The sequence below is a fragment of the Berghia stephanieae genome, chromosome 7, assembly GCF_034508935.2.
Source record: "Berghia stephanieae isolate SIO BIC M18660-M18661 chromosome 7, UCSD_Bste_1.3, whole genome shotgun sequence".
Lineage (NCBI taxonomy): Eukaryota > Metazoa > Mollusca > Gastropoda > Nudibranchia > Aeolidiidae > Berghia > Berghia stephanieae.
Window position 1 is genome coordinate 28998547 of NC_088366.1, and position 25128 is coordinate 29023674.

A 25128-nucleotide genomic window follows, 5' to 3' on the forward strand; every position below is an offset into this window, starting at 1 on the left:
AATTTAGATCAAAATGAATTGATGTACATGAAAACACCAATTGTTATAAAAAGAAATTAAAAGTTTAAGAAATATGACAATGTAATTCAAGATTGACGATAACAACAATAACTTCCTCAAGTAACAAGAGGTATTGTATGATAAGATATTCTAGATTAACCAGTCAAAGATTTAAATCTTTCATTCACTCCGTGAGTTTGTAGCATCAGCAATATTGTACTCTGTGTAATAGGATTTGCCTTTATCCTTTTTGCACTAAGTTTCTAAGAAAGTGGAACTTAATGTCAATGTGTTTAGTTCTTTGACTTAAAACTGGGTTTCTAGCCAGGGAAATTGTTGATTGATTAACTTGAGGAAGAACATTTATTTGTAGTGCCGCACGGGTCTTGCACAACTTATAATAAAAAGAGAATAATAGCACAAAATAATAAAGTCGAGTATAGATAGAATGCGCTTGGCCAAGGAGTTCACAACATTGCCACCCGGAAGTATAACAGACCAACACACAAACTCTGTGTAACCATGAACTTTTATAGTCTGGTTAATACAGTTTAGTGAGAACAACTCACAAACGCGGATGGCAAAAACAATAACAAAGGCCTGAGTGACGTCATCTGCATACTATCTATACGATCATTCTAACATGGAACAATTGGAAGCGACATAAACATGAGAAACCCGTGGATGTGCTCCACGTATATGTTCATATTTAATTTATTTCTTAATTTATTGGTTTATCTATTTACATATTTATTTATTTATTTATTCATTTATTTGCTTTTTATTTTATCTATTCATTCATTCATCAATCTATATTAATTAATTTATGATTCTGTATTTACAGCAAGTGGATAATTCAAATAGAGTGCACATAGATTTATTTAAAAATTATAAATGGTCTTATGAGAGCGCATTTCTTGTACATTAGGCGACATTTCAATCTACCCACCTTTTCGATCTATTGATCCACGACAAACACTGTCATGTCCGCCTCCATCTCTGGATCTCTACTGGAGGCTCGATGCTAGTATAGAGGCTTACTTTCTTTACTATTCCGCACTGTTACTGTTACTGTTTCTTCGTAGACTTCTCGCTGAAATTGGTATCTCATCAGGTAAACTCTCAAGGAAACGTAGAAATTAGAATAAAGTGTTACAAGTATGCGATCTGAAAAATATATAATGTTATCCCGACATTGCCCGTTCGTGATTCCCACACAATTCACTCAAACTCAAACATTTTTGAGAAGTGTGGCGAGTGTGACTGTATTGAATTGTGATGCTCAATCTCAGTTCTAAATTAATATTTTGGGAGTCCTTCCGAAAGCTCTACATCCCCACCTGTCTGGGGATAATGAAAATTCGTTATCCCCAGACACATATTTACTCCGCTCTTTTAAACAATTATCCACATTCCAGAATATAATAATAATATGGAATGTTTCATTTCCAAATGCACACAGAAATAAGGAAAGTTGATAATTATTAATAATAAAAAAATATCTATAAAAACATAAAATTAACCAACATTAAATCAGTTGTTACTACATATTCACAATATGCGTCGACTTCGAAGTGGGAGTCATGGCCGAATGGTTTAGTCGTCTGCCCTGGAAGCTTTACCAGAATCGACGTTGCGGGTTCAAATCCTGGACCCGCCACTTTTTTTAAAAAAATTAAATTCCGTCTTCTTTTTACAGAACGTTGCAAGGGATAAATGTCCCATCCATCCTCCCCCCACCTCTTTTTTTTTTTTTTTTGAGTGAGTCTATTCTTTTCTCCTTTATTTTGGCCTTTTGTTCCGTTTCTGAGCATGAATTTCTTAAAATTGTTTTTATTAAAAAAAATAATTATTGTTTGTTTTTTTTGTTTTTTTTTTTGTTCGAATCCTGGTTCGGCCACTTTTTTTTTTTTTTTCAAATTCCGTCTTCTTTTTACAGAACGTTGCAAGGGATAAATGCAGACCTGCCAACCAGTACGATTAATCGTATTTTAGTACGATTTTTGGACCCCGAATACGCGGATACGATTTTAGTGGATTTAATACGATTTTTTAAACGATATGTGATGTGAATGATGTTGATGATACATTTGATGCATTGATACACACGTGTCGTACACCAACTGTGTTTCTGAATGAATGAAGCATCACATTTAATACTATAGTTATCATTTCAGTTGCTTATATATGATCCCGATTTTCACCAATATTTTTCTCATACATTTTTGAGGATTTGCATAGAATTATGCATATAAGCTTTTTTTATACTTTAAATTGTCTCAGACCACATTTAAACTTTTGCCACATATTAAATAGAAAATTCTAAGTGAAAATTTAATTGAACCAACATCTTTGACTTTGAAGCCTTCAATTAAAAACTGTATTGCTAATTAACTTAAACATAAATGGGTTATTTCCGTTTATAATAACTAAATTTCTCTATTTTGATTTATAAAATTTATAATGATCTTTTTTTTTTCTTTATTATTTTGTACGAGTCTTGAATTAAAAAGTGGGCAGCTTTAGGAACGGTATTTGGTTCAAAATGATTTTTTTTAGAACCACTTTAGAAGTATTTAACTTGTCTCTGCATGTTACATACTTTGCGAATTTCCCATCATTTGACCAAAGTAATAGTATTAGTAGTATATAGAAGTAATAGTAGTAGTAGGAGGAGTAGTAGTAGTGAATGCTCAAAAAAAAAAAAAAAAAAGAGTGAGAGAAGAGAGAGAGAGAGAGAGAGAGAGAGAGAGAGAGAGAGAGAGAGAGAGAGAGAGAGAAGAGAGAGAGAGAGAGAGAGAGAGAGAGAGAGAGAGAGAGATGTCATTAGATAACATATATGGAAAATATCTTGCTACTGTTGCAAATTGTCATCTTTTGAATTGAAGACCACTCTCCCAGATATTTTATCTCAAATCTTTCTCATAACTGATGTACTGGGCTACATCACCAGATATCACCATCACAACTTCATTTGGTACATCAGCATCTTTTACCATCAACATCATGACATCACCACTTCTACAACTGCCATCACAGCATTGTCATGGCCACAACCACCACCACATCATTTCTGCCACCACAGCTTCATCATCATCACCACCACCACCACTAGAGCACCATCGCTACAACAACCAACACTTCTTCCACTGACACTAGCGTCAATATTACCAACATGTTAAGGGTCTTTTGGTAATTTCTTTGAGTGTTTCGAAAGCAATTTCCTTTGATATTTCTGAGCCTTATGCTAATTTTTAATGGCCATTAAGTTTTAGTTTCTCGATAAATCAATAATTTTGTAATAACTAGAGATTGCTTGAAGGATGAAGATCAGAGTTTATTTTGATTTGGGATTGATGTTAGCTTTTATATAAATTTTTGTATAGTGCGCACTTTTTTCCCACATGTGCGGACAAAATACACTTTTTTGTTAAAAAATACACTTTTTAGGGTCATGGAATACACTTTTCATCCTGGGAAGGTTGGCAGGTCTGTAAATGTCCCATCCATCCTCCCCCCCCCCCCCATCTCTTGAGCGAGTCTATTCTTTTCTCCTTTTTGTTTGGCCTTTTGTTCCGTTTCTGAGCATGAATTTCTTAAAATTGTTTTTATTTTGGGATAATCACAGCGTTTTTTGTTTTTTTTAAAGTCTCCCCCCTCCCAATCCCCCTACTACTACTAGATAGATACTCTACTAGATACTACTACTACTGATGAAGATGGGGTGGGGAGTGAGATGACGAGGTAGGATGGGCGACGTTGTTATGCTGTCAGATGATGAAAGGGCTGGGTGAGGGAGTGGGGAGATAAGTGTGTGTGTGAGAGAGAGCGCAATTCAGACTACGTACCTCCCTCCCAACTCCCTATCCGTTTGCACCACCACCACTATAAAGTCGATGGCAACCAGACCCGGTGTGTTTTTCTCAGTGTTTGAATTCCATAGACCCGATGTTGTGTTTGAATTTTACAGAACTGGTGTTTGTTGCTGACTGTTTTTCTTCATGAAAAATTTATACTTTAATAAAAGTTTATGATACTTTTTACCAATCTTTTAGAAAAGTTTCAAAACAGTCTTAAAAATAAAGCCCTTCTCATTTACATGATTTAATATGATACGTTTCAGAAATCAATGACATGTCTTCCAATGACATAAAGAAAATGGCTATAGATAGTTCGAAGATGACATCACTCAGGTCTTTGTTATTGTTTTTTGCCATCCGCGTTTATGAGTAATGCTCACTGAACTGTATTAACCTGACTATAAATGTTCATGGATACATACAGTTTTGTGTGTTGGTCCGTTATACTTCCGGATGGCAATGTTATGAGCTTCTTTGGCAAGCGCATACTATCTATATTTTAAAGCTTGATATGTTGATGTCCATCCCTGTCTCCCAATAACAGACCTGAAAGACATTTCTGACTCTTTGTCACACACACACATACACACACACATACACACACACACACTCTCTCTCTCTCTCTCTCTCTCTCTCTCTCTCTCTCTCTCTCTCTCTCTCTCTCTCTCTCTCTCTCTCTCTCTCTCTCTCTCTCTCTCTCTCTCTCTCTCTCTCTCTCTCTCTCTCTCTCTCTCTCCCTCTTCGCTACTTCGCTACTGCCTTTGTAGGTTTGAGCTTTATATTCTCTGATTTTTTTCAAGCACTGCCCAACATGAACTTTTATTGGTATTTTCAAATAAGTAGGTGTGCCGGCCCTCAACCTTGGTCATCTCTTCTCTTTCCATGATGCAGGTGTTTATAGCAATAATCCTGAGCCATGGAGGAAGCACCCCCTCAACCACCGGTCACAGACCATCAAAAGGAACTCGCAACACAAGCAATGAATGAGTTTGATCGTAGTCATTGGAATCAATGCACGACAACCATGGCAAGATTGGCTGATGCAAGGCCTACTGATGTCAAAGTCGTTTTAAATAGATCTGTGGCTCTGTTTTACCAAAGTGGTTGCAAAGCCATTGATGAACTAAAACACAACATATTGACTGTCTTTAATATGGTGGGTGACCGTTTACACCTATTTGATAGAATATTTACCCTTGACTGTACTTTTTTTTTTTCAAGCTCTTTTTTTATTTCAATTTTTTCTTCTTCAATTTTGGAAATCTTTGCAACTTTATGTAATTTTGATGCAGCTTTCAATTGCTTTATCTATTGTAGCTCACATTCACTTTGTAATGACTTTTTGATTTTATGTCATGCTTGGTGATTTGTTTCTTAAGGCTCTACCATTTGCTGGTGATGAGTTAGTAGTTCAAGTGATATCTGAACTATTAAAGTGTTCAATTCGGGATTGAAGTTGATAAGAAAAGGCTAAATTGCATATTCTATATTTTTTAATCCTTTTATCACTAAATATTTTATTCTGGATTTCTTTGTTTTTCATCGTCTGCTTAAATTCGTTTCAACTTTTTAAATTGTGGTTTGTTATGGCAAATTTGTCATTGTATTCAATAGTTAACATTTTTATTTCCAGGCAAGAATTTCTCCAGATCTAACGGAAAGCAGCAATCTTGATGATGCGGATTACGCTGTTGTTTACTACAATAAAGCCGTGGTGCTTTTCCACGAGAAACAATATCGTACAGCCCTATCCATATTAGAAAAACTGTTCCGTTACATTGAACCTATTGGTATGTTGTTTTTTTTTGTGGTGCTGTTTTATAATTTTTTGTCTGTTTATTTGTTCTCTGTTTTTCTTCAAACCATTGATTGGTCCACCAAATACTTATGTACTCATATATGACATATTTCTATGGATTTCAACATTATTCAGTTTACAGACCTGCCACTTCCCCGATATTGGGAACTTTCTTGTACAGTTCAACTTATGCAGGACGGAACCAAATTGGCAAGGGGAAAAATTCTATTATAGACATGTTTTCATCTTACACAAGTTTTCATTCTTCTTCATGAATGGTTATATTAAAATGTACAACTCCTGATTATATGTCCATGCCCACAACCCCGCTAAACCTTGTTTTTATCAGATGACGTACAGTGCAATAAATACCTATGTGTAATCTTATTTCTTGATAATGCAAGCTAACAAAAAAAAAAAAACTATCCGTTTTGCATTTTTTGTTGGATTGTCTTTGTTTTGTTGCTGTTGTTGTTGTTGTTGACATTGTGGTTGTTACACTTTAATTAACCCTTTCCTTCTAACATTTTCTGTTTTGTTACCAACCAATCACTGGCAATTCCAATTCTTAATTCAGAAATGTGAGTGGAGCTGGCACTTATGTTGATAACAACAAGAGATGAAGTTAGTAGGAAAATGCCAGAAGACAATAGAGAATAAAGATTTCACAGCGGCGATGGGGGTTCGAACCCGCGACCCTACTGGTACGACAACTTCGTCTGGCCGGGGAGAGTGTGACTCTACCGTATGATCGTGGATAGTGTTTTAGAGGGTTTCGTTGTTGCAGATATTTTACTGCTTTAGAAAATTTATAGCTAAAAACGATATTCAAACTCTTCTTTTTACTTTTATGTATTATTACTAGTTTACCTGACTTAAGTGATTTTTCATCGTTTCATCTCACTTTAGATGAGGCCCTGGCTCAAAAAGTCATGTTGTTACTGACAGAACTTTATCTCACAGTACACCAGGTATTTTTCATTGTTACTTTTGAAATGTGGAAATTGATTCATTAACTGATTGCTGATAAATCATCTTTGACCTCTTAATGCCAATATATAGTTGAATTATTTAAGACCATATTCATTTTTTATTTTTGGGTAGTCAAGATAAATTTGGTTGGATTCAAGAAAAAGGTAGAAATGATTTATTTTTTACTTTTTAAAATTTCATGGTACGATCATCCAACTCAAATTCAACTCAGATAGGCCTATACATTTGTTTTATGCATGTTTGTAATTAGAAAACCGCTACATCTTTGATGTCATAAGCACACTCTAAAATATAAAATGCCATAACACTTTTTAGCAAGTGCTTTCATTATGGCACTGCTGTACTATATCAACGTTCCAGTCACATCATGAATACCTGCAACTCACATCCCTCATATGTGTAAGAGAGGGAGAGAGAATGTGTTATTGTGTATGGTATTGTGAGCAGTTTTAGCAGTCCGTTATGATCTGCATAACCATCAAAGAGATAGCAAAGAATTTCAGAGCTTCATTATGAAGAACAGGATAGGTTGACAATATTCCTGAAAGACTATATATCAAAATTTTGGCTCCATGTTGCAAAGTATTAGAATTTTTATGGTTAAAAAAAATTATTTTCCGTATCAGCTAGAGCTCAAGATATTCTTTGTCTACCACAAACATGCAAATACCAACATCCGTCTTTATATAAGCCTTATCTAATTTATACTATTTTTTAGTGAAAATCAAATTATAGTCATATTCTTAAAAATAATAATTCCAGGGATAATCTGGCACAGTAGTGTGCACTTTGTAACATGATGGAATTGCATTGGACACTCACTTGCCAAGCGTTTGGCCTTGAGCAACCTTGCCCTACCTATTGGGATGCTGTTCTTATCAGAGTGACTCTTTTAACTGAACAAAAAGTTGATTTATTGGGATAAGAAATTGAAAAGGGAAAAATTAAGATTTAAAAAAATAAGTGACAATATTATGAAAGACCAAGTCCCTCCATAGTTTTATGTCTATTTCTGACAGCCTTACGATGCATTGAGGATGGTACTGAATATTGAGAAGGGACTGGCTGCTGGAAAAGTCCAGGAAAAAGACAAACCTGAAGTCATAAATGGGGTCTCTTTGGAGCAATTGAAATCAAAAGCATCATTGGTAATTATTTCATTTCCTTCATATGAAGTAACTGAGGTTGTTCTTTTTTCAGGTTTGATGGAGTTTCTTAGTAATGACTATGGTTGACTGCTAGGATTTGATCAGTGTATATGATTTTTTTCTGGTCAAATTTGGATAAATTATTTTTTTCAACTAGATTGGCATTTTTTTAAAAACAAAATTTTAGAAGAGTGAGAGTTTTGAAATTTCTGTCCCTGTTTAAAATAATTTTTGTTAATTGCCAATTTAAATGCATAATATCGGTTTTGAAACTTTTTAGCACATTGATTTATAGAAGTTAGGTTGGAGAGCTTGAAGTTTAGTTGTTAAGATTTTCTTTTTTTTTTTTTTTCTTGAAATCCAGATTAATTATTTTCCCCCAAAAATAAATGGATATTTGTGTGTTTTTAATTATTATTTGGGGGATAATTTTAGGTCTAGACATAGAAGCATCATTAGCTTTGTGTTATTCAACGTATATAAGTGTAGAGTTATAATAACACTGACAGCCATGATATTGAACAATTTAATTGCTGTGTTATAGATAGCACAATTGGCTTTGACAAAAAATCATTGCTGTGACCGAAAGTGTCAATCTGATATTACAGTTCACTCCACTTAATCGCACATTGGTTAATCACACGCTCCGCTTATACGCTACACATACCAGAAAAAAAAACAATTTTTTTCTATATAATCGCCCCACTTAATCACACACCATCTCCACTTAATCACTACACATTGATTCCATCTTGACTGGAGTGACAACCAATGGCCATGTGAAATCAACAATGCTGTTTCCATTCCTCACAACTTTTCGGGTGAAGCATTCGATCGATTCGTTACAATGAAAAAAATATATTCACCAGCAGTGAACTGACATCCCAGGAGCTGCTGGACTCAGTTCAGCCACACAAAAGACAATGCCTTGGTAATGAAGATGAATGTGACACATGACCTTTGACAAACACTGAAAACTTGACATGGTGGACAACCTATGCTACCTCTTCCAAGAAAAACGCTTGACAGATGATCTCCAACATTGGTGGGATTGGAAACAAGGGTTTATAAACAACTTGCACAGAATAGAAAGCAATCAACGGTTCACGATTACTTTTCTTACAAACAATAATGTCACATTTTGTTGTCGAAAAAACAACCCCATAAAAAAAACAACACAACCTCATTCTAATGGGGCCATGTCTAGAGCAAGACGGACCCAAGCCTGTAGAAAATCAGAAGGGAATTCCTCCATGAATGGCAAATGAAAGCTGTTGCTTAGATGCTATTATTAGCTTCTCCACTTAAATGTACACTCCACTTAATCGACACACTAACCCGAACCCTGAGGGTGTGCGATTAAGCGGAGTCGACTGTATTTTAAGATGAACCTCGTGATATGAATAAAGTTTTATAGTCAAATTTATTCTTTGCAACTCAGGAAGTGACAGTCATTCTTCTTATGGAAAACATTTAATCGAACTCAACTTTTATAATGTAGATTTTTAAAATCAAATTTTCAGGATTAGGCTCACTGCTTCTTTTTGTCTGTTGAGATGAGTGGTTTACTTTATATTTGATATGAGGACAAAGTTATTGCAATTTATCTAGTTATAAAATTAGGAAGAAAAGTCAATAAGAAAATAACTTTTGTACTTGAACTGATTTATGCAAATCACATCAGATACTATTTCAGTGTGTTAATTGATGTTTCTTAATATCCTTCCATATTATTTGCCCTTTGTCCCACATCTTGCATAAGTTGAATTAATTAACTGAAACCTATATCTCTTGTACATTACAACTGAATGGGGTTCCCAACCTTCCATGATGGGCAGGAGATCACTTACTTGTCTTCTATACCCCTATATCTGTTTTCCACCCTGCTTTCTGTCTTTGTTTTGGAATGGGATTGCTTGGTTTTGTCCTGGCCCTTGTGGAGTACTTTCCTGAGAGGGAAACAGTCAAATGTATAGTATTAGTTTTGGGAGATGATATTTTTTTTCTTGTAAATCATCTCTCTGTTATGTACTGTTACAATTTTGTTTTTGTTTTCAATGTATAATGGTTTGTCAACATTTGAGAGTATTTCTGTTAGTGGGATCTTGTGCTGGTGTCTGGATGAGACTTTTAGGTGATCTCAAACTAAGTACATTTATGGTATGGCCCTTTGTCATAATTGTTCTCTTTTGCTCTCAATTTGTGAATCTGTAACTTTTTCCAATCTCCCATCTTCCTCCTTTTTCCTGGTGCTGAAATGACCCAAATGTGTCGCAAGCGCTGCAAAACTCTTAAAAATAAGCAAACAAACAATTGTACAGTACAAAGGCTTATAATGTTTTTCATAGTGGCCAGAAAACTTTTCCTTCAAATATGTGTTCACAGCCTCAATGTGGTGTTATATCCGAATGAATCAGATGACAATAAGTGAGTCCTAAGTCGAAATCGTCAGAAATATGAAATTACATTTTTTACACTTAGGAGACTATATATTCATTCTCTCTTGTAAGGAATGAAAACTTAACAAAAGACTGATATTTCTGGTCATAAATTGAATTTGAGCACAAGAATCAACCTGACTCAATACCATTTTGAAGCTCTTAGTCACATATGATTGATTCAATTTGACGCTTTTGTCAAGTTTTGAATCATTTCAATCAATCAATATTTGAATAAAAAGTTTTCTGGCCAAAATAAAATTGTGTTTTTACAGTCTTGTCACTGTAATGAAAATTTGTTTGAGCTTCAATAAAAAAAATGATTTTTTTTTTAAAACAACGATTTCAACATTATTTCCACAGCTGAAAGTACGGTGTTACCTGATGGCCAAAGTAGCAAAGAGTAAAAAAGAATGCAAATCTCTGCAAGGCACTGTGAGTGGAAATTCTTTATCTCAAATTCTAAATCGTATAACATTATTACCATAAGCTATTAAATACCCTATGAGCATTCTCTGACTTTCGTTTTTTTAAAGATGATTTTCAAATAGCATTCTTCAACAAAAATGTCTACGGAAGAGCTACATCTATAACTCAAAGATTGAGTGATTAATGAATTTTTTAATATCATGTAAACTAAATGTAATACTTATTTTAGATAAATTTTGAGAAATACTATTTTCAATTTACAATCTTTATTTTAAGTGCTTGTATGAAAATAATGAACATTGAATGTTCATCTCATTGAATGTTCATCACAACTAAACTTTTTACAGAAAATTTACTGTACACATCTTTCATTGTTAGTTTTATTATTATTATTATTATTATTATTATTATTATTATTATTATTATTATTATTATTAATGTTGTTGTTGTTGTTATTATTATTTTAACATAATTATTATTATTTTCCTATCACAGCCTGCAGCTGTAAACCATGTTAAGTGTTACTATGAGTTTTTACGCGGAAATCTAAAGAAAGCCTCAAAGATAATGAGTAATCCACCAACAAATGTACAGGTAAGCGATGAATGCAATCACAACTTTAGATAAGTTCTATGGTTAGTTTTTTATTATATTTTTTATTTTTAAGAGAGTGGGGGGAGGGTAGTGTAAAGTTTGTTGGTTGTGCCTCAAGTATTGTGTTTGATAGTTTGTTTTCTCTTTTAAATGTTTTAAGGTAAACTAGGTTTTTTAGTTGTCACTGAATGTCGAAATGTCAACTTTACTATTTGTAAAGTGCATATGACTTACCCTGAAATAGCTTGATTTTTAGTCTACCTTAGGGAGAAGCCCTCTATACCAGTTTTTCAATTCCTCCTCTATGAGCCATAAACCCCATTGAAGTGGAATTGTTTTCCATTTTCAGTAGCATTTGACAGTTTAACAATTTCTTCAGAAGTTGGCAAATTCATGTTTCAAGACTGGGATTTTTGTAGAGAAGCACCAAATAGATACATTTGCCGCAGGGTTTTAAGAAGTTAAAACTTAAATTGTTTAAGAGATGAGATGTTAACCTTTTGTTTTCAAATTGTATCCTTATATTATTTTTAAAAAATAATACATAAATGCTCTGTTTCATGATTTTGACTATATTTTCCCTTGGAGTCTCACAATTCATAACAAGTGTAGAATAGCACTTATATCAAATCAATAATAACAATGAGTAATAGAGGGTATAGGGAAGTGCAAGATGAAAACAAGAAAAAGAAATAAATTTTAGTGTCAGGGAGCCGGGACCCATTTCATATCAATTGCGTCCTAGGTCTGGCTCCCTGGTATTTTTATTCTGTGTATTCATATGACATTTTTTTACCCTCTATTTCTCATCATTGTCTTACTGAGACTCCTATCAAAGTAATCAATCGAAGAATAAATGCAATATTCATTAGTTTTCATTTGAAACCGTGATTGTACAATTTGTGTCTGTCCGTCTCATTCAGTTAAACCAAGCAACCGGGGAGTGTCTGACTGTGATGTTCAACAACAACCAAGCAATTATAAACATGGCCTTAGGAAAGCCAAACTCAGCAATCTGCCACCTCAGGGATGCAATTCAGATGAATGAAAAAGTGTCAAAAGATGCCGTCCCCAATGATAAAGGTGAATTTGAAATGGATTTACTCATTCTATTTGCAAATCATTAATTGGTTTTAACCCTTTACAATTTTGCAAATCTTGCAAATATTTAAAATTATTTGTTTATAGTAGCATTATTGTTACTATTATTTCCATCATTATCATCGTCATTGCTACTATTATAAATTTATTATAAATAAACTGATATAGTTGGTTTATATTAAGTAGAAGAATTACCAATCTAACCATTTCACCAAGAGATCAATATCATTATGGCAAACCAGGCTTCAATGTACTCTTGTCCGTAGTTTAAATGATATACAGTGATGCCTAAAGAAAATAATCTGGTCTGGAGCAAAAAAGTATGGGTTACGGGCAACTTCTGTTAATATTGGTCATATTGTTCCAATGATGCTACTATTACTACTATTAGCACTACTACTACTGCTGCTGCTATTACTACTACTACTACTATTACTATTACTACTACGACAACAATCACAATCACATCATCACAACTACTACTATACAATCACCACCACCACATCATCACTACCTCTACTACTACAACCACCACCACCACATCATCATCATCACTACCACTACTAGTACAACCACCAACACCACATCATCATCACTACCACCACTACTACACCACCACCACCACATCATCATCACTACCACTACCACTTGAATTTCCAGCCAAACCGTCACTCCAGCTGAGTTTTGTCAGCCAACACTTTGTCTTAATGTACAACCTGGGCATCCTTCAACTACACAGCAAAAGGCCCTCTCAAGCCTTCGACTGCTTTGCTGAGTGTGTACAAGTCTATCACAAGAACCCACGCCTGTGGCTAAGATTGGCTGAATGCTGCATCATGCATTTACGAGAGGTAAGGTTTTGGCAGAGATCCTGATGTGTCTCAAGGAAGTCTTGAAATCTCACATGGTAGAGTCTTGAAATTGTTGTAAAAATAGTTCCTCAGAGCCATTAAGGATCCTTGGAGCTGAATCTAATCCTGGTTTTTGTTTGATGGACCAATCACATCAGTCAGAAGAATCAAATAAAACCTCATATCAACTTTAGATCAAACAATTTTTGAATCGAGAGTTCTGTCCCGGCCCCATCCAAAATGCTCAAAGCTTTAATTTGATCGGTTAAAACTTCTCAGTATTCGTACCTTTCTACTGTTATGTAACATATTTCAATTTCCTAATTTATTCATTCCATTAAAAAAAAAAATATTTTTTTGTTAATCATTTTGAAGCAATTGTTTTGATTTATTAAAAATTTCTTATTCTCTTCATCTTATCCAGGACAATGATGTAGACAGGCAGCATAAGCACAAGAGTCAAGTGATTCAATCACATGTCGGGTCAGGCTTTCATCACAAGCTAATCCTGGGTCAGGGAATCAGTACAGATAATGGTGATCGAAAGTAGGTCGCAAACACAAACTAGCACACACACACACAAACACACATAAATACACATTTTGCACACACACACACACATAAATATACATTTTACACACACACATTAATACACATTTTACATACACATACGCACACACACAATCGTTTTTCTATTATTTCAATTGGCTCGTCTAGGTACCTTTAGCAGTGATGCCAAAAGTCCGGTTTCACCAGAAAAAACTCTCGTCTGGCGCAAAAAATTCCGGGTTCCGGGCAACCTCCGTCAAATTCCGGCGAGGTCAATTTGTTCCGAGGATATCCCCCGCCCCTCCCTCTCCAACCACCACATCATCCTCACTGCCACTAGTATTACAACCATCATCACTCCCACTACTACTGCAACCACCACCACCACCACATCATCATCACTAGCACTACTACAACCACCACCACATCATCATCACTACCACTACCACAACTACCATCACTATTACAACCACCACCACCACATCATCACTACCACTACTACTACAACCACCACCACCACATCAACATCACTACCACTACTACTGCAACCACCACTACCACATCATCATCAATATCACTACTACTACAACCACCACCACATCACCATCATTACCACTACTACTACAACCACCACCACCACATCGTCATTACCACTACTACTACAAGCACCACCACCACATCATCACTACCATTACTACTACAACAACCACCACCACATCATCATTACCGCTACTACTACAACTACCACCACCATCACCACATTATCACTACCACTACTACTGCAACCACCACCACCACCTCATCATCATCACTGCAACTACCACTACAACATCAACATCACTACCACTACTACTACAACCACCACCACCACATCATCACTAACACTACTACAACAACCACCACCACCACATCGTCAATACCACTACTACTACAATCACCACCACCACATCATTATCACAACCACTAAAACTACTACAACCACCACCACCTCATATTCACTACCATCGCTACTACAACCACCACCACATGATCATCACTACCAGTTGTACTACAACCACCATGACCACCACATCATCATCACTACCACCACTACTACAACCACCACCATGTCATCACTACCACTACTACTACAAGCACCACCGTCACCTCATCTTCATCACTACCACCACTACTACTACTACAACCATCACCACATCATCATAACTACCTCTGCTACTACAACCACCACTACCACATCATCATCACGACCACAACTACTACAACCACTATTCCACCACCACATCATCATCAGTACAACTACTACTTCAACCACCACAACCATATCACAATCACTACCACTACTACAACCACCAACACCACATCATCCTCACTACCAGCAGTACTACAATCTTTACCATTATGTTTTGGCGCTTTACTTCAGTTGGCAATGTGTTTATGTATCATAATATAATTCTAATCAGTTATTTATTTGGAACTATACAATATGTAAACACAATGTCAAATGCCATTCCAATTCCTTTTTCTTGTGTGCGGAAATTCCTCGTTCGGCATTGAAATTCCTACGAGTGGTGTCTGAAACTCCTGTGAGCCAATTTTAAAGATGGCGTCTCTGCTTTAGCGTCACACAATGCATACACTCATACTAACAAGAACACACTGACATTATCTTCCAAATATGTCAGTCTAATTTATGACATTCATTAGTGTCTTGAACTGAAGGTGTTAACTTTTTTTCTTCTTCTAATTTAGAAGAAAAACTCTATTTTGGGGCAAAATATGAAAAAATGATGTCACACCATTGTGGTTGTTGGTCAGCAATTCTATTTATTTTAGTGTTGTTCATGTTCATTTAATCTATGAAAGAAATTTGAAACAATTTATTGTATCTGCTTATTTTGTTGTTATTATTGTTATTATTATTATTATTATTATTATTATTATTATTGGAGAGCCTGCAATATTTGCTGGGAAATAAAGGCTTTTACAACAAGTACTCACCTATTTTGATTATGATACTACTGTATTGTGGAAGTTAACAAAGATCAAGTCGAATCTTTTGAGCCAACAATTATAAAAATTGGTCCTGTAAGAAAAACTCTCACAAATGAAACTGGCAACAGGAATCCAGATTTCAATTCACAACATCAAATGACCTCATTACAGATATCATCATTATGCCCTAGCAAATTTTATAAATATTCATTTGAGTCAACGAGTGATAGAATTACCCTTAATTTATGAAAAGTTTACAAGACTCGTTTATCAATATGTAATCAATAGTTTTACACTTTAGATGTGTAGTAATTCTGTGCTCGTCGACAAAAATTTAGCATGGCCTGTATTGAATAAATTTGACTCCCAACTCTATTTATTTTTAAAGAAAGGATTATTTAATCTCCATCTGTAGGACTCCTGAGCGGGGTGCACCAACATTAAGCTTGGGTTTTGCCAGATACTGTGTGAAGAATGCTCTCAGTTTGTTGCCTCCAGATCCTTTGGATGTCAAGGCCCCTGTGCCAGATGAGCAGTCAGAGGCTGGGTAGGTGAAATCTTGAGTAAATTTTTTATTCTTTTTTTAAACAATAAGGAGTGCATTGCCAGATGTGATTGCAAAGGAATTCCATGAAGGAATCTAATAATTCAATGAGCAAATGTGTGATGTCATAATAGAATCACCCATATTGTCTAAGTAAAGTTGTTGTTGCTATCATTTTTGATGATGTTGACATTGTTTCTGCTTCTAATGCTGTATGATCGCAGAGTTGTAGAGTGGATAGACCTGCTGCTGCTCCTGGTGATGATGAGGTATTAGCTCAATGAATGGTTGTAGTGATGATGGTAGTATTGTTCCAGATGCTGAGTTAGGGATGGCAGTGTATGTGATGCATTTCAGGAACGGTTTGACTTGTTTTCACTTTAATTCATGAGAAGAAAAGAAAAGTTGTTTTACAACAGTCTTTGTTTCTTCTCCTCAGTCCTGTGCAAACTGATCCAGAGTTAGTGTCAGCAGAGCCCAGCAACCCTTTAAGGGAAAGAGAAGTGGCAAACTTGAGGTATCTTTCTTTACTTTTTTGTTTGTTTGTTTGTTTGTTTATGGTTTTTGTTTTTGTTTTAATAAATGGAATTGGAGTTAATCTCTGATTTTAGTAGCACGAAAGAGTAAATCATAATCGTTTACTACTTTTTAAAAGATCTATTTCACAGTGAAAGTGCTTTCTGTCAGATCCAGTATTGTAAAGTCAGAAAAAAAGAATCGTGACATAGATGGAATTGAAAAATATTCATTGTAGGCAGATCTAAACTTACAATTTATTCACCTATTTTATCTTGCTCGTCAGCAAGTCTTACTGTTTTCATTAAAGGTTGCTATACAACTCTTGAGTTCATTGAAACCGTTCCTGCTCTCTTGATCAAAACAGTGAGATATTATCAGGCTAGAGTAAAATTCAACACTTCCTGTAACCATTGTGCTGGGAAGAACTCTTCAGTCATCGATTGGCTTTTCTGACCATCCACAATAGTTTGCAAATTATTTACTCAAAAAATGTTTTCTATCCCATAGAATGTCTTTTTTTTAAATGTTACTTTTGATTTTATTCTCTTTAAAAATTTCTACAACAAAACCCGTGATTGAATTACATTGGGTAGAGAAAGAGTTACACATTTTTTGGATTGTGGAATTTGACTCTCCCATTTATTTATTTCAGATGTTCCATTTTAGCATCTGGTGCTTATGTTGCCCTTTGCGAGGATGACTATTACATGGCCCTCTCCTACTCCACCAATCTTCTTAGGCAGCCTAACCTTTCTGCAGCTCAAAAGTAAGTCATATACACAGCTTTTACAGTTAAAGAGCATGGAAAATGTATGTCTTTAGGGGGATAAGGAAGACATTTATTGTGTTTTTCCATTATCTAATATAATAATTTTTCAGAGCATCCAAATCTGCATAAGATTCTGTTTCATTTACAGGATGTTTTCTTTTCCTTCCTTTTAATTTGCAAAAGCATCTGCTTCAACCATTTCTACATCTGCCTCAATTGTGAATTTGTCAACTGCAAAACTAACACAGGCCTCAATTCTGACATTTTAAATGAAAGACAGAATATAAATCTTCCATCCAACCTTGGAGCTTAAAAGAAAAAGAGACTAATTGATAGGTTGTTCACTCATTTCTACCTCTCCTCAACCCATTGATCGCAATGTACCTCGCTGATTTTTTTTTACAAAGTTAGTCCCCATGATTTATCAGGACCCTCAAACAGTGATGTATTTTTTAAAAAATTCTTTGATACTACATTGCAATGCACCTTACCGTATTAATGTGATTTGCTTTCTATGGAGTATTTCCATAACTAAAATGTATTAAATATATAGATGTCTAAATTCATTCATGATTATTATTTTAATTACATTTCCTTTTTTTCACCGTTTTACCAAATCCCGTATAGATATCTTGGCCATATGTACAAAGGTGAAGCACTGGTGGCATTAGACAGGATAACTGATGCTGTGGATGAACTCAAGCCTGACCAAGTGACTGATGTCAGTACTACACTACCTGAAGCCCCTTCTGACCATGGTATCTTTCTTTATTTGTTTATCTTTTTTTCTCTTTTATTGAATAGTTTTTTTATTCCAGTTTCAACGTTTCATGTACTGTATAATTCCTGTTACATGCAGAGTGCGTTTTTAAAATGCTTCAACCTAGTGTGATTATTTTATCTAAGAGAGTTATGAATGAATGCCAGTCTATTTCGGAAAAGAAAAAGGTCTCTCAGAGTTATCCCATTTTCTATAGAGTTAAATGGACAATAAAAATTGTTTACTAATATTTGGATAGGACATCAGTCCATTCTTTCTGCTAGATCTGAAAGACCCAGCTACTCAGGGTGGGGGTTTAAGAATAAAATCTGGACTACCCCAGAATTGATACTAGTCCCTATGCTTGCGAAGCAAGTGCTCTAATAACTTAGCTACCAGGACCCCCACCAGTCTATTTTGCTACTACATTATACACTTCCTGTAGATTATCAAGCACGCAACACTCAAAATTACCCACTTACACAGGATGCATACAATTCACATTGGACCCATTAGCCACCAGCAAATTTTGTAATATTATTGGTTCTGTTCTGCAGCAATGCTTATAAATTATAGATAATTTATGTTTAGTTAAAATCCAAACATTATTTTCACAATGCCAACTTTTCCTTATGAATTGCTTTGCTTCCTGTATCAATGTTATGGCAGTCATTCATTAAAGTTTATCTGTTTAATTTTATTTTCAGAAAAAGATCAAGATCCAATTATACAAGTCAGAGGTAAAAGGATACAAGATAATGACTAATTGAGGCTTGAATTTAAAAATTAATCTCTGAAAAAAAGTAGAGAACCAGTTTCTGTAGTCCGTGTCAGGTTATTTTTAACTGTAATGTTTTGAAAGACGACATGTTTTTGTTGTCTTGAAGCATCATATTAACTCTCTGTTACTAAGCAGTAGAAAATCGTCACATTTGTCATGATATAACCAGCATTTTTTAAATCAAGATATTCCTTACTCATCATGATAGTTGGAGATGAATCAGTGTTATAATTATCAGAGCTTCTCATTGTGTTTTAACGATGGCTTTTCTGAACAAAATTATACATGATGTTTCCTTGTTGCTCTTGAGATATAGCAAAAAAAATATTTATGTTTGGAATAGATGGGTATGACTGCTCTGAAAAATGACAGGGAAAGAGAGAGTTAAATATAATATTTTTACTTATTTATGATATTCCTCCAATTCCATCGTGGAACTCATTACTTGCTCCATATTTATTTACAAACAGAATCTCTAGTTAAGTGGGTGCCGTCTACTGCTGTTATGGCCAAAGGATTTATGCAGTACAACCTCTCTGTGGCCTATGCTATGAGGACTGACTTTGACAGAGCTTCTAAAGCATTAGCAGAGGTAAGAGTAAGAGCTTGATGATTTGGGGATGGGGTGGCTGAGTGGATAAGGCTTCCACTTGGGGGACCCGGGTTTGAGCCCCATTGTAAGTATCTTTTTTTCCCCTGAGCAAGACACTATTACTTACTAGCAGTGCCACACTGCATCTGTTACCTGGGTTATCTTTTTTTTTTTATACTCAAGATAAACCTAAGAAAATTCCCCTTGAGGATGACTTAAGATCAATTTATTTTTATTTATTTATTTTCTTATTTAAAAAAAAATGTTAATTTGACCTTTCAATCAAGTGCATGGACATTTTCTTGCCCTGTGGTGAAATTCAACTATTAAACATTAGTAGACCAATACAAATTGGCTTGGCTCTTTTTTTTTTTCTTCTTTTTTTTTTTTTTTGGTACCAAATTGATAAAAGGTTAATCAAAAAAAAAGATAAAATTCTAATATAAAGTTTTGAGTTGGGGCACACACTGATTGATACAAAATGTATTATACATTGGAGGTTCCATTTGGGATTACTTTATTGTGATATTCATAATTGTAGCTAATTGGAAAAATTAAGTAAACACCGTTTATTTTCATACGACATGCTGCCATTGAAAAATATTAGATATCCTGAATGATTATTTTCAAGACACCTGGAATTATCATGAAGCTCTCGGCAAAAGGTCTTTTTTTTAAATGATGTTGTGAACTGTGTCGAGCATGGTCAAACCACAAAAAATGTTCTTTATGAATGTTAATATTTATTTTTTTAAATTTATTTGAAGTAAAGATTCAAAAGTCCGATGATACACAGCACTCCAGATAATGTTAGAATTGTCTGACTACAGCAGTCTTGATCACGTCAGATTTCAAAAGAATCTCCTGGAACAATATATTGGAATATGATTTAATTCAATACTACCCCAGTAATTGAACTATATTGATGAATAAAATAATCAGAGCTATTAGGCCCATGAAGGAGTTAATCCTGGTTTCTATAGCATGAGGCAGGCAATGGCAATGCTTGCTCCCCTTTGGATAGGACACCAGTCTATCGCAAAGTACTTTCTGCCAGATTTAATGGACCCAACTACCCAATCACTGGGGCTCAGAGAAAAATTTCGACTTTACCCAGGATTGATCTATGTCCGTTTGCATGTGAAGTGAGTGGACTATCACGACCCTCCTGATGTTTAAGTTGTGTTATTATCATTGGATGGTCCACCAGATGATAGATGTGGCAGAATCTTTTTCATCAGTTTGGTTCTTTGATGAGGCATATTTCATACACTAACAGCTATATAAATGGATCGTCCACTAGATGTGTCAGAGCCTTTTCATCAGTTTACCTCTTTGACAAGCCGTATTTCATACACTAACAGTTATATAAGTGGATCGTCCACTAGATGTGTCAGAGCCTTTTCATCAGTTTACCTCTTTGACAAGCCGTATTTCATACACTAACAGTTATATAAATGGATCGTCCACTAGATGTGTCAGAGCCTTTTCATCAGTTTACCTCTTTGACAAGCCATAATTCATACACTAACAGTTATATAAGTGGATCGTCCACTACATGTGTCAGAGCCTTTTCATCAGTTTACCTCTTTGACAAGCCGTATTTCATACACTAACAGTTATATAAGTGGATCGTCCACTAGATAAGTCAGCCTTTTTCATCAGTTTGACTCTTTGATTGACAAGGCATATTTCATATACTAACAGCTATATGATATGAATGGCAAGACCACTCAGACAAATCATGAAACGGACACTCTACAGGAATTTCTTTTTCTTTCTCTCTTTAGAGTATTATGATTACGTTGGTTTTGTTCATCAGTAATTATGTTTTGATTTGTGTTCTGTATTAGCAAACTGCTTAAAATGAATTTTGAATGATACTTTTTTTTTAATGTGGGGAGTCATCTAACATTTTTACCATTGTCCTATCCCTGCAGAGTTCTGATAAAGTTGGGGCACCTTTGCCTGTCCAGATGTATTATCTCAAGATATACCTTGATCTAAAACAAGGTAAGTTTGATATACTTTGACATTAAGTTTTGCTATAGTTCTTCTGGTTAAAAAAAATTATATATAATAAAGCTCCATTTAGTTGAAACACTGAGTTTGATTGACTATACAGGTTTCCCTTTTATCAGATAACAGTATTTTACAATGAAACGGTATAAAAGAAAAAGGGTGATTTTAAAATTATTATCTTGGTAGAATTCAACATTGGCTAGTTGGATGTAAGTATGTGGTGTGTGCGTTTCTGTGATAGATTATATTTTTTTCTAATAAATGATCTCTCTTATTATTATGAATTAAAAGTGTAAGAAACTGAGTAATTCACCTTTGACGGGATCACATGCTGGTGTACAGGGCACATGAGAAGCCCTAAATATGTGAGGTGCTCTAACTCTAAGGAAATTGTCCACATCTCATCAGAAATACTTTTTTGATATAGCAGATAAAATTTGTTTTGGGACCTCCCATTAAAAATGGGATTTCCCAATAGTATGACAGTTTCTTCATTTCTACATGTTTTCACAAAATTATAAAGTGAAATTTGCACTGGCCACTTTAAATGATAAAATGACGCTTGAAGCCATTTTTCTAAAAAATCACTTTTCTATAGATTGTCTGTTTCAAATGAAAAGGGGAAAAAACTTGAACTTTTATATTGCGCAATATCCACTAAACATGCTCAAAGCGATTTACAAGGGGTCCCAAGCCACCAACAACACTTAACACGTACAATGAGACATGACGCCTGTTAGACGATGTTACAATTTTTCAAAGTGAGACAAAGCAGTTAATAGTCAGGTACTCATTTTTCATCTGAATATTGTTAGAGTATGTGAGTAAAGAGCCTTTTCCAAGGACTCAACTATGCACTGCTCAGAGCAGGACTTGAACCCAGGATTTCTGGTCCGAAGGTGGGTGTCATACCATTTGACCACATAGTGGCACAAATGGCCATAACTTAGTCAATTAAAAAATGTTTTTTCATGAAATAAATGGGAAAATTGGAGAGAACTGTCTACTATTTTACACTATACAAATAACTTCAGTTCCATTAAATGCAGCATGTGGACCATTTTTCTAGACTGTCTTACATATATTTCTTCTTAGATCTACTTTTGTGAACTATTCCCTTCTGTCTTGCCTTTTCTTAAACAAATACGACTCAAGAGTGTTGCCAGTACGTAATCTCAGATCTATCTCTCTCTAGAGCTGATTGAATCTGAGTTAATTGTACAATAAATAATTTTACCATGTTTGAATGGTTTGCTAAAATATATCTTGTAAAAGACATTCATTCTGTCGAGTTTGTATGTGAATAATATTTGAACAATTTGCTGATTCATGTGATGAGAGAGTTTAACTCAGTTAGAAAAAGTTCCTCGATGAGTTAATTTTATGTTTGTTATTTACTGTACATTAAAATTGCAATCTACTCTTTTTTATTTATTTATTTTTTTTTTTTTACAGGAAATCGGAAAGGAGCATTTGACATGATCAATGAACATTTTGCACATATGACGAAGAAGTAAATGGATATGATAATCTTAGTTTAAAACATATCTATTCCAGCCATAGAATATCAATCTTAACTATGCCTTTATTTATTATTGTCGAAACCTACTTATTTTATTTGATTTTGATTGAAATTGTAAACCTAAAAAATTTCTTGTTAGTAATGGAGAAATAAGACTTTCACTTTGTTTTAATTAATGTATGTAGCATGGCATTATTACAATTAAAAGCTACAATAACATTTTCTGTTTGTTTTTATTATAGTTACAGTTTCATAGGCTTGTCGTGTTTATTTGTGATCTTTACAAAATTAATTAAACTGTTCCTGGTATGTCATTGACTTAGGACATAAAATATGATAAAATTGAATTGTCGAATGTCAGTCTTGTAAAAGATTTCAATCTTAATCAACAGTGACTTAATCCTTTGAATAGTCCAACCTTTAATCTGCTGTTGTAAGCAATACTTGTCCAGGCTTCAATTTCCAACTGTGGCAATGCTTGACAAAGTGATTGAAATTTTTTTTTTTTTGTTTTTTTTTGTTGGTATATTTGTAATTTAAAAGAGAAAAATTAATTAAGCCTGTTTTCTCCAGTAAATCATGAAATCTCATTTGATAAGAGCACTTGCCTCACAAATGAAGGGAACTGTTCCTAAGTTGAGTTGAGATTTTTAAAACTCTGATGTCTCTGTCCAACCAGCTGTATTTGGGTCTGTCTAATCTGGTCGAGAGTACATTATGATACACTAGTATCCTATCCTAAGGGTAGCAAACAATTGTGATTGTCTATTAAATCCTATATGAGCTTGGAATAATTTTGGATCCATTGACCTCATGAATTGATAATTACTTACCTCTATTTTATCTGGTGCTGTGGTTTACCAATATACCAAGTAAGTAAAATTGGGATTTTTTTTTTTACAGTCTATTTTAGAGAAAGACTGAAAGTACCATGGTATCAATCATAGTGCTGGGCAATAATGTGGGCTAAAATTTCTTGCTTAAAGGAAAAAACTGCAACAATGCAATCCTTTATGCTTTATGTATTCAGCCACCTCACCCCTGAAATGTTGGCCACCTATACCTAATTTCAATGGTAGTCATGGATATATATTTCTCTCCACAAAAAAGAGGCACACCACTCCGTCACAGTCACTTGAGATGCAAAGCATTGCAGACCTGCCAATTCTCTCAAACAGTTTCTTGAAATTTTTCTCTGTGAAGTTGGCGGATCTGCATTGCCATAGGAATATGTTTTTTTGTGATAAGCATTGAGATTAGATTGTGTGCAGCTTTGTGGTCTTGTGGTATGACACTCAGCTTATTAATTTTAGGTCCTGGATTTGAGTTCTGATGTGGGTGTTGAAAATGGCTTTGCATCACTTTTTTTCACCAAATTCAAATGTAGAAGGAGTACCTTTCAAGAAATTCTGTTGAAATAGATTATAGGTGAGCCTTATAGCCATCATGTCTCATCGTGCATGTTAAAGGTTGCATTTAGCCTGGGACCCCTTGCCAAGCACTTTGAGCACATTAAGTGGATATTGCGCTGTATTAAAGCTTGTGGTAGATTGAATTGTTTCCAAGACCATATCTTTCTAAGATTATTGATAATATCTCTTCCTTGAAAATGGATGATTATATTGTATTGTTGGGGTGGTGTTTATATGTTTTGTTTTTATTTTAGAGTTCAGAAATCTAATATCAATCTTCTTTATTGTGTACTTATATTTGAAGTTAATGTGTAACTATTGGAGATCCTTGTCCATATTCAAATGCATCGATCTTCATATTTTGTAACAATAGACATGAATGATCAAAACATTAAAACCAAGTCTGTTTGGAATTACAGAATTAAAAGAGTATAAATAAATAAATCAAAACTAG

General features: G+C 34.6%; 1 protein-coding gene across 1 annotated transcript; it reads left to right on the forward strand.

The window, feature by feature from the left end:
• The first annotated feature begins 955 nt into the window (after positions 1 to 955).
• Positions 956 to 25127, forward strand: LOC144977010 (CCR4-NOT transcription complex subunit 10-like). Its single transcript, XM_078921693.1, has 18 exons — positions 956 to 1114; positions 4752 to 5016; positions 5494 to 5650; positions 6568 to 6629; positions 7671 to 7799; positions 10601 to 10672; positions 11162 to 11260; positions 12184 to 12343; positions 13022 to 13212; positions 13637 to 13758; positions 16169 to 16300; positions 16737 to 16814; positions 17469 to 17582; positions 18213 to 18343; positions 19053 to 19085; positions 19597 to 19718; positions 21659 to 21731; positions 23196 to 25127. Exons 2-18 carry the CDS (start codon positions 4777 to 4779, stop codon positions 23255 to 23257), a joined length of 1977 nt encoding a protein of 658 aa, XP_078777819.1. The 5' UTR covers positions 956 to 1114; positions 4752 to 4776; the 3' UTR covers positions 23258 to 25127.
• The last annotated feature ends 1 nt before the right edge of the window (position 25128 follows it).

What these genes read in the sequence shown, in the direction of transcription:
- LOC144977010 (XM_078921693.1), top strand. Translation starts at nt 4,777, where the DNA reads ATGGAGGAAGCACCCCCTCAACCACCGGTCACAGACCATCAAAAGGAA. An exon ending in GCAAATCTCTGCAAGGCACT is followed by an intron (nt 10,673 to 11,161) that starts GTGAGTGGAAAT and finishes TTCCTATCACAG; the next exon opens with CCTGCAGCTGTAAACCATGT. An exon ending in ACAGATAATGGTGATCGAAA is followed by an intron (nt 13,759 to 16,168) that starts GTAGGTCGCAAA and finishes CTCCATCTGTAG; the next exon opens with GACTCCTGAGCGGGGTGCAC.